This window comes from Lepisosteus platostomus, chromosome 13 (assembly GCF_059453375.1).
Source record: "Lepisosteus platostomus isolate fLepPlt1 chromosome 13, fLepPlt1.hap1, whole genome shotgun sequence".
Lineage (NCBI taxonomy): Eukaryota > Metazoa > Chordata > Actinopteri > Semionotiformes > Lepisosteidae > Lepisosteus > Lepisosteus platostomus.
Window position 1 is genome coordinate 38,539,503 of NC_142623.1, and position 16,820 is coordinate 38,556,322.

General features: G+C 36.8%; 1 protein-coding gene across 2 annotated transcripts in view; it reads left to right on the top strand.

The window, feature by feature from the left end:
* Positions 1–3,291: 3,291 nt before the first annotated feature.
* The window catches only part of shtn3 (shootin 3), a 32,707-nt gene continuing 19,178 nt past the window's right edge, over positions 3,292–16,820 (top strand). The window contains exons 1-2 of one of the 2 annotated variants that reach the window (XM_088604559.1): positions 3,292–3,812; positions 8,092–8,152. In XM_088604559.1, coding sequence (XP_088460685.1) covers positions 3,729–3,812; positions 8,092–8,152 — 145 coding nt within the window. In that variant the 5' untranslated portion in view covers positions 3,292–3,728. The remainder of the gene's footprint in view (positions 3,813–8,091; positions 8,153–16,820) is intronic. The other variant, XM_088604557.1, reaches the window with a different exon arrangement.

Genomic DNA, 16,820 nt, shown 5'->3' on the forward strand with positions numbered 1-16,820 from the left:
ATCGGAGTCGTGAACGCGCTGTGGATACCGTGACATTCTTTGTCAGCTATTCAGTTTTAACCTCAGTGCGACTTCTCTTAGATTGATCAGTAGCTGGAAACCAATGGATGTGTAACTGTATATCCAGCGTGTTCATACAGCACACACGGTACACACAGAACTTCCGCTGTGGCGCTTTGCCCAATCAGAGTGTCGATTCACACTCTTCACCCAATCGCGGCCCGAGCTGTTCGGGGGTTTAGCCAATCACGGGTCTGAGAGCTGTTCAAGGAAGCAGCGCCAGGTGGATCAGCTTGTTTACTGTCAATGAGAATCTATTTTTAAAACGCTTTACTTATTTGCAAAGTAACTACATCGGCTTGGTTTTTAACGTCTTTATTGATTCACAATGTCCCGTGCTCTTCGAAATAAATATATTTTTTATTTGCAATATAACTGTCTCCGCTGCTTTCTGTAATGAACACATGGTATTTGAACAATTTGATCGTGTATTTAAGGTAGGGGAAACACCTTCTGCTTTGTACTTCAAAAATGAATAGAAATGTAAAGATCATTGTATTATTATGCTCGTGCTTTCAATTTGGTTTTTTATTGTTAAATTATATCGATCTTGAAACTAATACCTAAAAATGTGAACATGGTGTACCAGCGGTAATTTGGAAACTGGTGTCTCTTCACCAATTAAAGGAGTACACAAGCAATACATTTTCGAGAACATGGTTAAAAATTAAAGGAAAACACCTAACCCAATGAACTAACATAGTAACTTCTTCATCCATGTAAGACTGTTTATTCGTGTAAAGGCTGCAAAGTCTGGGGTCAACTGATCAAAAGATCACAGCTGAAAGATCTAGTAGTCGTGACTTTGCTGTTTAGTACGTCACAGCCAGGAAAAGAAGGCGCTATATTGAAATATATTTAAACATCCACCCCACCCGAGCAGACAGACACGGAAAACAAATTACCCCCATTGTTTTAATCACAATCAGGAGTTCAAGTACCGAGTTTGGTGGTATCTGTAAACTTCCTTTAGATAGTCACTTGATTACCCGAAATACAAGGCGCTATAACTCGGAAATGAAAGCAGCACAAACGCTACCACAGTGACACAAACCGGCATAAACGCAGCACTAACGATTGCGGGGAGTTTCGTCGTTTGTGCTGTTCGACGGGCGGGTGAGCAACTTCATGGAGCAGGACAAGCAAACGTGAGCTCATCGCTTCATGTTTGCGCATAAGACCCCCGTAAATACAAACACACTGATAATGACATTCATAAAAAGTGCAACAGTGATCTTGTTGTTCGTAAAGTTGCAGATTCAAGCATTTTTGAACACGGCTCGACTGACGGGTCGAATCTTAAATAATAATAATAATAATAATAATAATAATAATAATAATAATAATAATAATAATAATAATAATTGCTTACACTTATATAGCGTATTTATGGACACTCCACTCAAAGCGCTTTACAGGTAATGGGGACTCTCCTCCACCACCACCAGTGTGCAGCCCCACTGGGATGAAGCCAATTCATAGGGACTTTACACGTCCCCTGGTGCGCGTGTTTATTTAAGGAGACAGTGAGAAACTGATCACTTCTTCAGATTTTTTAAAAAGCACACCGCTATGAAGTATCAAGACCTGCTCGTTAAAGCCTCTTGGTAAGAGCAAGCAATTGTTTGCGAGTGTTCGCTTTTTGAGACTCCACCCGCATCTCTTCTGATTAGGGCATGTGATATTTGTGACATCAACTATCACTCAGTGGGGAGGAGAGCAGAGTAATGAAGCCAATTCATAGATTGGGGATTATTAGGAGTTGCAGGGTGATATGGCTGCTGGCACATGAAACAGCTAAAAGTAATCTAGAAAATGTCATTTAAACATTTTGTGTTAAGTGCAATTTTACAATAACACTTATTATTTTACCATGGTGATTTCTGCAAAACTGTGCTGCAACAACACTACACACCTTTTACAAATGTCGTCTATACATCATTTTCACTTCCTAAAGGTGTGGGATAAAGCCCAATGGTTGCACGAATTACGAACAATAAAGAAGCTAACATTTTATGATGACCCTATTGAGGAGAGGATGGATGAATGGATCACAGTCCACAGTCCTACAGCAGTAGCACTTAATTTACTGAGTTCATTTCCGTATCACATTGACACAATTCATCACCGCACTCTACCGTAGTATTTGGATAATGTGTACTACGAGAAAAACCCAGTGAAGAAACTAGTCAAGCTAAATTAGCCTTTTCTAACTTTGGTTTATTTGTCCGTTTTAAACAAGTGCAAAACCCAAACATAAAGTAGGGCTGCGTTGCGTGTAATCCCGCAATTTGCAGTTACACCCTGTACGGGACCATTATATTGTAACGCGACGGGTTCGGCGAGGAGAGAGACCGTGACTCAGGCTCTTCTTAACTGAGAACACGGCGCTTAATTAATCGCCATGTGGCACAGCAGCCACCACCAGAGGAGAGAGAGAAAGAAGCTGATGCGATACAACAGACTGGTGTCAATTCGGGTACAGTTACACTGGTATAAGGTGGTACATAAAAGGGGTGCCAAACCAGGAACTGTTTACATAACTCCGAGCGATCTCGCTACACCGGTACCGCAACGGGTCAGCTGCACTGGCCAGCGGTTCTCCTAGTCCCCGCCCTGGCCACCACCACTCCCGTCCTGCCCCTCGCCGTGCACGCCAGCCGGGCGCTCTTCGGCCGCAACGCCAGGCGAGGGCGCTACAATAGTTTTCTTCACATATGATGGACAATTGAGAGATGCAGATCGAACTAGACAGCATGCATTTTGACTGTGAAAGGAAACCAGAGAACCCGGATTAAAATACTCTTTCTTATACGTGGATAACATACTGCGCATAGGGCGCCCCCGTCCGGATGTGAACCCTGGAGCCAAGAGCTGTGAGACGAGGTTGCTAACAGCGCCTTGTCACTGACCGGTGATGGTGTAGAGTCCTGTCCCCACCCTGGAGTCTTGAAATCTAAGCATGCAAACTAAAACCAGCAGAATCGATGATTAATAATTCTAGTGAACCTGAAATGATCTAGCAGCAAACATCACTGACATTACTTTTAAGAAAAAAAAAGACAAAGAACATCTCCTAATTTTGTTGCTCCTTTCAAAATAACTGGCAAAAGATTAAGATGCATACAATAAAACAGTGGGTTTTTCCCCCCCATGTGCAGAATCCGAATGGTTTACAGCTGTGGTGCCACACATAGCCTGATATTGTCTCAGTTTTTAAAGAGATCAGTTATTTTAGTCAGACGCAGGTGGTAGGCTCAGTCGCGCCATGCGGCAAACCTCAGGTGCCCCACAGGCTCAGGCTGGGCATTGTACGTTTTCGTTCTGCATGTTCAGTGAGGGGTGGAGCCCCAGTAAGCATGACAGCCAAGTGAGAAATTTCGAAAAGGCTCTTGGAGTAGAGCGCCGACGGCAAGAGGGAGGAAAAGCCGTGCGGAGCCTGTCTGAGACACCGGCTGGGTACCGCAGATGCAGGGCGCATGCCTACTAAACACCCTGGCATTAGCAAAAAAAAAAAAAGGTGTTCATTTTTCCCCCGTGGACGATTGTACGCATATATCAATATATAAAAACTGATTTTCGTACATAAATTCCTTTTTTTTTTCTTAGCCCTCTGCGTGTCTGTTCTGTAGCGTGGGTTTTTTTTTCCTGTTCGATTTGGGTAAACGATGCTGCCTTGTCCATCTTCACCGATGCCGGTGAAGGAAACCGAAGGCGATGGAGAAATAGAAGCACAGAAAGTAAAAAAGGAGGTAAGGAACGCTGCTTAAAAAATAAATAAGTTCGTGGTTATGAACTCCCTCTCTGTGCCAAGTGATGTTTAAATATCCAGCATTGCTATTACGTTTTATACACCTCCATATATAGTGTAGAATTGGCTTTAGGTGAGGTATGACAAAGAAGGAGTATTATTTTATTATACGTTATTATAACAGAGTACATACATTTTAAATCTGTTACACGTATAATCAAATCATTATATGTGTTCCATGGAATGCATTTGTATCGTATTGTCGGGGAAATAATTTTAGGTGGTGCCTGAAAACTGAGGCAGTCTTTGACTTGCTTTTTCGGTGACCTAACAAATAGGGAGTAGTGAGACACCCTTCTCCATTTCTTTTTCTCTATGTCTTTTGGCAGTTTTCTGCGCAGGGCATTGTACAGTTTGTAAAATACAGGAATCGCTTGTGCATATTTATTTAATTGGGATTTTGCTGCTGGACAGCTTTGCATAAGACCCTTGTCTAGCTCCCTGCCGTGCCGGTGACTGTACTAGAATCTTATCTTCACAGCAGATGTCATATCTATGTGTCTACGCATCACATTTAGTATTTCATGCAGAATTTGTATGCTGGTCACTACATATTAATATCATATGATATTCACACAGATTTTGCACCACACCTGCAGGGATACAATTGCAGCAATTAATGGCATTTCAGCATACAGTACAATATAAATAAGAAAATTGAGCAAAGTCACATGCTCCATGTGTATGTATTTATAGAGCATGGATCAGTGCATTTTCAGGTACACTTGGGACAACTTTTAATTTCCCTAATGCAGGAAATTACCTTTGTCCCTGTATCTTAACTAATACATTCACTTAAACTTCATTATGCCAAGCTTAAGACTGCAAACCTCAATCTCATTGACTTTTGAAAGACTGTGTGTCTTAATGAATTTAATTGACTGTAAACTCTGTGTCTATTGTAGTCCCAATACTGTCAACAATGTAGCTTATTATCTTTTATGAATATGCCAGTGCCAAAAATGTACTAAAAAAACTTACTGATTTATTGTTTAAATATCTGTTTATACTTAGGCAGTTTACTCCTAAACACATGGTACAAGTGTGAAGAACTGAACAGATACAATCTTTTGACAAAAGTGCTAGTCAAAAACTTAAATTGGTTTACACACAAAAGTGTGATTTAAATACAAAAGTGGGCCAGAATTCCTATTCCACTTTTTCTAGCTTCGGAAAAGCTATCTGTAAATAGGGCTAGCTGATGGCTGTTAAAAAAGATGCCAGACAATTATTTAGCTTCTCTTTTTAGCTGTGAAAAGAGAGATTTTTGAGAAAGCACTTGTTCAGGACGGGTTTTTATATGACTTGATAGATTTTAACATTTGTAATTTTGCAATTTTAGTCAGCTAAGGACTGCTTTCTATTTGAGCTCAATGACTGATTATACTTTTGCAGGGTGCTGTCAATTCAGCTGCAAGAAGGGACACTTCAGTATGGTATAAATAAAAATAAAGGTTTTATATTTTAAAATGTTTCTTAAAAAAACAGAAAGCAGTGTGAAAAACGTTCAACTTTCAGCCATGTTTGAGTCTGTGCTCATTTTGGAATTCCTTAATTTGTTAACAGATTTCTAACAATTGTAAATGTACAACATTCTTTTTTGGATCCCAAAGGGCAATAAATTGGGACAGAGGATTTATTCAAATTTGTATAAGTATTTTAGAGTTTGACACCTCCAAATGTAATTAAAATGTAACTGATCACCGTGCTCCAAAATATAATGGACAAAGGTGTAAATATTAATCACTGAAGGTTTTATTTTTAGCGTTGGTATATTTATATATTTTATTTTATAACATTTCTGCTTGTGATTTGTAGTGTGTAACAATTTGTATGACAAGGATAGGCAATCCCGGTCTTTGAAAGTCAGAGTTCTGCAGCCTTTACAAGTACTTTTTCAACTGGCAGCTATTAAAGACCTAAAAAAGCAGTTGACTGGAGAGTTTGTCTACAAAATTAACGCAAGTAATTAAGATTAAAGGTTTAATGAACAACACAGGATACAGTGGTTTAAGTGTATTACTTAAATTTCCTGATATATGAGATGATCACACTTTCTAAGGTTTGAGGTCTGACATATTTCGAATGAGAAAAAGATTTCCAAAGAAGTGGTTGATGCTAGCTGTTGATTTTATTTGAAAAAAATCAGTCCAAATGGATTCTTTGCAGTCCAGGTGATTTACACTTAGTTCTTAGTTCAAGTAAGAAAGAACACTGTATTCTACTTTATGCCTGAATCTATGCTTGTACAGGAGATGTCTGATTAGCTTAGCATGATGCAGGGAATGGCCTAGTTTGTGCTACAAGCCTCTTCATCCCTAGAAAATGCATTAGGTCTTTCCTAACCTGTTCTCTTTCCATTTAACTCTTTGAGCACATGTCACAAAGAACATACTCGAACTTGCTGAAACCAGAAGATTCCATCATTATTTTTATTTAATGTGCAGTCTGAAGATTTCCTCACCTAATTTTGACCTTTTATTGTTTTGAAATTCTTTTAGTATTTGAATCTGGAAATGCATATTAAAGATTCATTAATTTAGGAGTTGTTGGAGCTTTCTTTCTGACAAAATGATAAAAAAACAGGAACTTGACTGTTTTTGTGCATAAAGATAAATAGCAGTATCATATACAGTAACTGTCTTTATTATTACCACCACATAGAAACAGGTATGCAATGAGTACTAATAATATTTTATTTTAGCTATTGATATATAGTAGTATTAGTAGCTGTTTATTAGGAGTAGCCTTGCAGTTTTGCAAGGTTTTAAACCTTTCTAAATGTTAATTTGTGGAATTGCTTTGTGTCCATTTTAGATTTCTTTCTTTGCATACACTGCATGATTATAAAATGTAGAATAGATTTATCTACTTCTGTGAGAGAAATCATTGGTAAAAGTAATGTTACCTAAGCTTGGCATTAGTAGCTGACTGTATTGATAGAACAAGTAAACACAAACAAGTAAAGGTTTATTCCATGCTGAAAAGAGAAGAAACTCGTTTGTCTTCGAGTTTGATACTCATCTGAGAGCTTACACAACACTGTCAATAGCACTCTTCACAACATGGAAGCTTTGTGAGTACCACCCATTGATCTCCATAGTACACTAAATTCATCCCACATGTTGAAAATATATAACATACATTAATTCCAGTACTAGACAGCTTTTTATTGTGAACTTCCATGGTGAGTGATGTGATGTGGTGATGTGCGAGATGACTCAATGAATTATATCTTCCTAAGAATTAAACAAAAATATACAGCATGTTGTAAAGATTTTCCTTAAAAATTCTGTTAAACTTTCATTGTAAATCTGTACTGACATCCTTTTGAGACATGAGACTGTGTAATTGGAAAGAGAAGATAAAAACAGCTTAATTACTAGGCCGAATCCAGGATTTAATGACCTAGAGATGCATATAAAGTATCTATAAAATACCTGACCTCTGCACACTGCATTTTCTGGGGCATTGTTCTAGATTGTGCATTGTTGTATTTCATAGTAGCTATCATGCTGTACATAGTACCAAACTAATTTAAAATTATTATGCCCCCTAATGCCATTTATGAAGAAAATGATCTGTTTCAGCAGAAGATATCCCAGAATTGCCTTGGAAAACCTTTTGAAAACCTAACTTGCATATTAGGGATCAGCCATGAAGGATAGCAATGCACTTGTTTTTTTAAACGTTTCCAAAAGTGAGTTCAATTTCTTTTATTATATACCAAAGAATATTCAGTGGTGTGATCGACCATAGAATCTTTTGCACAGCTGAATGAGGCTGATGGATAAAGTGTGCTTGTGTGATCAAGACCAAGAAGTGGATTTTAGCATCTGAAAGAAAAGCCCGGGATGGAATGGCACATTTTGCACTTGCAGCAAATTAAAATAAAAAACAACCTTTGCAACATTTCTGTGACAATGAATACATACATCTTAAGGATTTGGACCTGCAAAGAGCACTGGTGTTTGTGAATCACTAATATATGCTTTCAGATGTTATTTTCACACTTTGGAATTGGCTGTGTCTTGTAATATGAGATGACACATTTCAGTGCTCCAAGCAACAACCTGTTGCTACCCTGGACCAATACATAGGCAGCAGCATATACCAGTTAATTTATGAAGGCAAGTGAACTCCTCAAGACCTTTGAACATTGATGATTCAATCAAGCCTTGGTTACCACACGTCTCTGATATCTGTCTTCTTGTTACCAGTATAAGCGACTCACAGAACAGCGAGATGAGGCCGAGAGGCAGCTGAAACACATCAAACGAGGTGAGTGATGGGTTTTGCTGTGTGGGCGATAATTAGAGGTAAAAGAAGAGAAAGATATTGAAATGTTTGCTAAAAATAGCTGCAGAAACTGACAGTTGTTTCAATTTGTGCTGATATTTTTAGTAACAGCCAGTCATCACAAACCATATGAAATTGTGCCAGTTAATAAGAAAAAGCTTGCTCATTTTTAGCATGCATTTGTTTTGTGTATGGATCTGTGTGTAAGGTGGTGGAACCGAAAAACAACATACCATATGTCTTTCAGAGGTGTTACCCTAAGTAAATAAAACTGGCTTGTAAAATGTATATCCTAAACTTTAACAAGAAATTTGGTATTCATCATGGGTGTTACATTTTGTTTGCCAGTTTTTGTCATGAGCAAGCCTGTACAATATTGCTACCATTTTAATTTCACAATCTGATTATCTCAACGACTTGTTGAGTTTTCATATTAGTTGAAGTGTTGGGGTGGCCTTGACAGGCCTCAATGGGTTCAAGGTATTTTGGAATGAGTTGTAAATAAAGGTGCTTTTTAGTTGTAAGCTAAATATTTAACACGTTTTGATTAAAATCTGACAGTTTAGAGATTAGTGTTGCATCCAGTCTATGAAACTCATGTTGTCTCCCACAATGTTCAGCAAATGTCTCCTTCCCCAACACTCAAACACATGCACCTTCTCAAGCAGAAAAACAAGCAACAACTTAAATCTCTTCCTCATATGTTCACAACAACAAAAATATGGAGAGAATAAGTTGATGTAGACAATAAGTGGGTTTAGAACATTTGATTCTAGAGTTTGCAGTTTTTAATGGGGTCCTGACTTCTGAGTATTTTAAGTTCCTAAGCAACACAAATAATAACATTATTAAAATAATACTCTAATTACAATGCCAACTTGTATTTAAAATGAGCTTGTGGCAATGCACTGCATACAGTACCATTAAAATAACTGGTCTGTGTTGGTTAAGAATCCTTTGAGAACTCTTGAAATGTGCTATACTGAAATAATACTCATCTTCATAGAGGTGTTCTAGACACAGGCCTTCCATTGTCTTCTCCTTTGTCACTGCAACTCAACACTGCCCAGAATGGCCAACATAGAAGTGTTTGAAAAGATATCACCGTTTCCATGACTACTCAGCCTGTGGCTCAACAGAGAGCCTGCAGGAATGATGGATTTCCACTAGATGAAATTGAACCCAGTAACACCTAGATTCCTCATATTTAAATATCTGTTGCAGTGCCATCATCAGTCTTGTACGATTAGTAAGAGAACAGCATGCAAGAGCAGACAAAAATCAATTTGCTTGGTCTGATCAACAGTTTATTATGTCAGAGTGTTGTGATGTCATTAAGGTTAAAATGAGCTTTGGACTAAGAGAGTCCTTAAATAACATGTCTTTTGTATCTAATTTCCTATAAATAAAAGTCAGACATTTATCTAAGAAGAAATCTATCCAAGCATCTAAGTCTGACAGGATGACTAAAAGCACAGGACATCTGGTTTTCTCAGTTTTAAAATGTTCAATTTTTAATTGTCAAAAACTATATTATTGATCAGTTTTATCTTTCACTTCTTTAGGCCCAGTTAAAACAGGCTAAACGTATTTACAGTAAGTCCTTGTGAATTCTTTGCATTGTGCATGGAACATTATTGCACAAAAGAGTGGAAAGGAAGGATGACATTCCACCCGTGTCTAGAAATTTAATTGAACATTATTAGACATTGAGAATGAATAAAGAAAATAGTGGTCCAATCATAATGTCATTCTGAGAACACCTTGGGAGAGAAGTGGAGCTCTTTATACTGGTACTGCTTCTCAGGAGGCCATGTAGTCAGTGGCAAATGCTTTACTCCTCCCTGTCATGTTATTTTATTGAATTATTAAAATCTTTAATGATAAATTATTCATCATTAGAAAATGAATGTCTGTTCCTGTATTACACTGCTTTATTGTGATTCCTGCAGGGTGCTTGTTACCTCCTACTGTAATTTTCATGGGCACATTTACACTCTAGTGAGAAGGCACCCTTTTAAACCATCTTTAATGTTAGTTTGCAAAGTAAAGGGTTAGGGCTAACATAATTGGTATGAGCAGAACTCTAATGTATAGCACCTGAAAACAGTGTTAACAGTGAGCAACAAAGGAAAACTGGAGTTCTGACATGGGACAGACACTTGAAGACCTAAAACCTCTTGATGCTGAATAGAAGTGAGGAATGGCTACCTAAATTAGTGGAATAATGGTTATTAATATTATATCTCAGTGCCAGACCTTTATTCGAAAACTATTCAGTTGCAATTCAGTTAACCTGGAGAAGACCGATGCCTGTTGGAGAGAAGTCTTGTTTCATATTTCAAATTTTGAAGCCTGAAACACAGTACTACTTTAACACATATTATAAACATCTTTATTTCCATCTAGTTACCATTAGTATATTCAATACTATGCATTTAGATATCAATTTAAGTTCCAATACCTAACGAACCATAACATTGTGTACATATGTTCACCTTTACTTTGGATGGATTTGAAATATTTGCAGTTTTGTTCTTACAATGAGTGGTTTTGGCTTTTGCTGTTATGTTGTCTTGAGTCCTGTGTGGAATGTTTTTTGATGACATGACAATGGCAGATTTCGTGACTACCCATAAAAAAATTGTATAGCAGATGCCTCCATCTCCAGGCTGTCTTGGGATGGAACATTAAGCTGATTTAATCCCTTAACACCCATGCAGACTTATTCTATGTCATGAATGTGTAAGAATGTCACTTAAGCTTTCCTTCTAAAGTGTGACGTCTTTATGTCCCTCTTCTCCTATAAAATAACCTTTTATCAACCGTTCGAAGTTTGTGAACTCCAGTCAGAGGTATTTAGAATGAAGTGCATATTTAATAAAATTACTTGTTTCAGGAGAATTAAATATTGCATACAGTATGTCATTGTTTGAAATAGGTCTCTAAGTGATGATTAGACAGAAATATAATAATAATACATTTTACTGTGCATCAAAAAAACAACCCCACTCTCATTTTTTATTTGAGAATTTTAAACAGCATTTCACATCTTCAGTTTTATTGTAGAATCTCACCCTTTTTCCTGAAGAAATAATGCTGTTATTGTCACACTCAATGTGTTGTTTGTTTTCCATTTCCATATTAATATAGAATCTTCCCTGTTTTTTTCATGTTTTATTTCTTGATTGTTAAATGTACAGTAGTCAATGACCAAGAATAGCCAAGTGTGATATCCCTGAACACAAATCTGGAGCTGTTCATTAGGACAACACAACCAGAAAATTGCTGAGTCTGTGTTCTTTCCCTCCTGCCAGGAACTAACTCCCACGTTCTACAAACACCATCTCAGGGCTTTGTGTCCCTAACTAGCTTCTCCCATCTGAGTGAATCATGACAAATTATTCCTCAGGTAGCGTTGAGTTATCTAGATCTTAACATTCACCAAAACACAATTTACTTTACCTTACCCTAGCAAGATACTTTACCTTGATTGCTCCGGTTGTGTAAACAAACAAACAAAATTATTTTATTTAAAAATGCAGGAAATTATAAACTCACAATGTACATTGCTTTGGATGTGGCAGCCACGCAAATGAATACTAACGAGACAGGTAATTTTGTTCAATGAATGAGCTAATTATTGGCGTGGTAAGGAAATTAACCTTTTTAGACTAAACATACACATAGTCAATTTCATATACTGTAAGTAGAGTACCAGCTTGCACATTATTGAGAATGTGATTTATTCACTTGACTATTTTTTCTCATTTTCTTGTTTGGCATTTTATGGAAAAGACCATGTAGAGGGACTTTTATATCTTCTAATTAAATTTGCGTCTCATGGTTTTACATGTTCTTATTTCTGGAACTCCTTTGACAGGTGCCATTTTTAATGCAGAGAAGAAAAGCACAAGCACTGGACTTTGGCCAAAATAAACTCTGCTGGATTGCATTTCATTTACATTATTTATGAGTGTGGCGGCTCGCCTCAGTGCTAAAACTGTGGGATATTTATTTGGCACATATACAAGCAATTCAGTGTGTGCCTTTCATTCTATCAACTCATTAGCCTTAGTGCAAATGCTGTGCAATTCATACAACATGTATGAACCAATGTAAAGTCTCTACTTAACTAGACTCATTGACGGAACAGGTCAAAGTGCCTTACTCCCCAATAAGCTAATGTATTATCATTGCATTTTGTGTCTTATCATGATAAATTTATGTCTATATTTGAATTTCTTCCAAACACAGTACTGTATACAAAAGTAACAGACTGGATATCCTCCTCTGAACTGCACCCCATAGAACATGTAAGTTTGTAACTTCAAAACGTTCATTTAAGTGTATCTTAACTTGTTCATTCGTATTGGCTAATCCCATATATAATTCTTATCACATGTCTTTTGAGACCTCACTCTATATGCAGTATATTGTAGAACTTGTTCTCTCAGATATTGTACAAATGTAGTTTACAATCCATTTATATTTTTATTAGAAATAATTAAGTGAAACAGAAGCAAAAGTATCTACTAAACACGTGCTCCGCTGTAGTTGTTCATTAGAATGTAGCTTTCTGAAATGTGAACTCCAAATAATGAACCTTGTGATACAGCATAATTAATGCAATGATTGCTTATAAAACTGATGTCAGATGATGTCAGATGTTTTCTACAATGTCAAGTTCTGTTATATCTGTATAGTACACTCCTGTTTGTTTTATTCAGACTATACATAGAAAGATTGTAATTCAGATTTCAAAAATCAAATGAGGACAGGAAGCAAAGGAAACAATCTGATGCAGAAACCATAATTAATATTGAACAAGGACCAGATTGCCCAGGAAAATCTCATCACTAGAAAATATTCCCTACCTAGAGAAGCTAGCACTGTTAAACATGCTCTTGAGAGACGAATTACAGACATCTTCCATTTGTGAGTGGATTTACATTTTTTGCTAGATGGGGAGATTCACACTTATTTACTTTGAAGGGAAAGAGAAACATTAAGTTATACTGTATGAAATGCATGCATTAACTAATACTGTTAATACAGCAATACATGGCACCATAATACTTGTTTGCCTAGCTGCAGGAACCTCTTTTCTTGTAAAGTGATTATTGCTAGTTCAAAGATTAATTTCTATACCAATTTTCTACCACCAGATGTTTTGTCATGAGAGACCTTGCTTTCTTCCTGGTTAAGAGCACAGAAGGGCTGTAATTCCAGTGATTCAGAATGTTGCATCAGCAGTTAATTTTAGCTGCTGGTTTCAGCATTCTGACAAAATGATGAACAGTACTGAGATAAACTGAGGGCTCAACTACACAGGAATGTAGCAAAGAGAGGGGTGAATACATTCTTCCATTTCTGGAACAAAGCATCTCATCATGTCGTACCCTCACTAAGTGTGGCTAGATTTGTCTTCTGTTCAGTAGTCTATGAGGCCTATTTAATATTCAATAGTGACCTTAATTTTTATTTCACAAAGTTGTCATTGTCTATGTTTTGAGCTGACAAAAATAAACATGGTGCTGTGATGCTGGCGCTGTTGTCATCCAATTTCTATTTGCATGTGGTTGTCTTAATCAGAAAAGAATTAAACATTCTGTTTGAGTTTGAGGAATATTTTTGTGGTTTTGTGCTTTCAGTTGCACAAGATCACTGTGTTCCAGGGGTGCATATCCTGTATACTGTATAATTAATTGTATTGAAGATGATTTGCACTGGTATATTAGACATTATGGTATGTGACAATAACCATTCTGGAAATTTACAAATAATTAGCAATTAGCATTCAGCTATTCAAATAATTCCAGATGCAATTTTTCCTATGTCTGTTTAATTGGACTACTATGTCTATGGCAAACAGAGAGAAGTAAACTAAGGGATGTAGACCTCTAACCACAGAAAACAGATCAATACATCTGTGTCAGAACAGCCAAACGATAAATTGCAGGAAAGACTGCTTCTAGTAAAAGGCATCCCAAGAGGAATGCTCTTTAGGATGTTCCTGCATGAATAATTCAGAGGCTGTTTTTTAAATGTCCTCATACCTTTCACATTTTTAATTACTTCTGCATAATGCATACCAATTATCTGTGTGGAATACAACTTATTTTTGTATCAGCTTCACAACATGTTGTTGCAGTTTGAAGTCTTTTTCTTTAATTGGTGATGTCAGAATACAACCTCTAACAGATAACTGTTAAAGACCCACCATAAGTGAGACTGGAGCTCTCTTAAGAAGGGATCTCTGTTGTGTGCGATCTTAACACTAGGATGCAGGGTATTCAATGGTAGACCACCTCAGGATAAGAATTCACACCTCTCCAGAGTGTTATAATTTTTAACAACATTCTTTATTTCTGAACTTTTGTAGAGGAATTATTTTTTTTACTATGTCATTGTTGTTTGTTATAACTAAATAAAGTAAATCTTTTGAAAGCTCTAACAATGAGTAGAAAGTATTTTTCTCATACTATATGTGGCTTCTCAAACAAATTACAATTATTTTTGTGTATTCCTCTTGGATGAATCCCTTTAAAAGGACAACATAAGAATGCACAGAAATCTTAAAGAAAAAAGCTACAACATCTTGTTTCTGACTTTATTGCATCAGGGTTCCAGAGAGGTAGCTTAAAAAAAAGTCTGCAATTAATGTTTAAAATTTATAGTACAGAATGATGCAGCTGCAGTTTTAGCCCTGTGATACTCCCTATCACAATTTGTGTTTTGCACAATTTCAGCAAGGTACAAGTGCAAAGAAAAGATGAGAAAGGCTATTGCTAGCTATTTCCATAAAAAAAAGATATTTAATTTCACATTTAATGATCTTAATTTAGAGCCCTGGGACTTCTTAATGTGATTGTCTCTGTACAGTAACTCATCTTTCCAGCCATTAGCTATTTGCCTGCCTTACATTTTGTAAGCAAAAGTGAAAGCCATTGTGCCAAATACAAAAAAGCATATGGATATAATAGTAAATTAACCTTACAATATCAGAAAAGGAACATACTGTATATGCTTCCATCTATTACTGAGTTAGTTCGCCTCAGTAGTGAAAGCAGACTGTTTTATTTGGCATTGCTGTAATTCAGTAGGCCTGGCAATACTATGAAATTGAAACTGTTAAGGAGATATCTGTTCAGTAGATGGTGTTACATTTGGCTGTATTAAATAACCTGTACATTTAATATTATAAACTGTCATTGAAATGAAGCCCATTGTTAACACTCAGTAGATGATAAAATCCGTCTCTTGCCATTAAGACATTCCATATTGCTTGAAACTCAAGAAGGTTGATATTAAAAGCGTCCACAAAGCTTTTGTTTAGCCTTAACTTCCCACTCTCTTTGTACACATGCAGTGCATTCTGCTGTGTCTTCTCTGTTACCCACAATCTTATCAGTTATAAGTCCTAACTCTGTGCCTCATTCTTTGAGCTCTGTTTGGTTAATCCTTCAAACAAATCCCCAGTGGTCTTTGAACGGTGTTTTATTAAACTTTTCAGAGATACAAATGAACAAATTGATGAACAAAAAAGGAAAGAAAAATGCCCACACCCATTTGTCTTATATCCAATAACATGTCCAAATTCCACTGGGTCTAACACTCTGTTAATGATGCATGCTGTGTGTCAGCAGCTTCCCATACTTTAAAACAAACAGCAGAAGACCATGCATTACCTGAATAAGTACACTGGATACACTGGACTGGAGCATGTCATAAACAGTTCAACACAAGCCACGCCACACAGTTCTAGGACGTCTACACAAGAGCCAGCCTTCTGATTACTAAAACAAAGACAAATCACTTTTATACTAAGGCACATATTGATTAAGTCTGAGAAAGGCATGCAAGTCATAGAACAGTGGTCCATGGCCAGCAACATAAATGGCAGTAAGCATGGAAACTGATTCAAGTGATCTCCTACAAGCTGCACTTCCCAGCTGTTCCCCTTGGCTGTTTAATCCCGCCTGCTGGGGGTACGTCATTGTTGTGGATGAGGCCTCTGTCAGTCAAACTGTTATCCCTATTTGTGCCTTGACTAAAATTCTTAAAATGACCAGAACATATCTGAGAAAAGAAAGTTCTCTTTCTCTTTGCTCTCCTTTAATCTGAAAATCACAATGTAAGATAACGCACTTGATGTAAATATCCTTGAACAGAAGGTCTCCAGTTTTAGTATTTCAGTGTGTTTCTATTTCTACAATACAGAGATGTTTCAATGGCAACTTTGTTAGATTTAACAAGAGATACCAAGTCATGGTATTTTATGGAATGTTTGGTAATGAGCAGAGAGAGCTAACTGAGTCTGTGATTCTGCTTAATTCTCTTGGAAAGAAAGTAAGAGTGAATAAATCTCAGGTGATTCAGTTACTGAGAATTTTCTTTTGCTTATTTTTCAGCATTTCCTCTCTACCTGACTCAGTGATCCGTGATCCTGTTAATGTAACTCTAGAAATAATCTATTGATGTAGATCAATTATATCACACTGCAACAAAAATACACCTGAACTGACTCAGCTTCTTTTTAATGCGCCTTCTGATAGTGACATGAGAACCTGGCAAGCATTTGAAAATGAGGAGAATTGCTAACTAGTTATTTTTCTCCTTTGGTGCCTGCTTAACTGTATACTTTAAT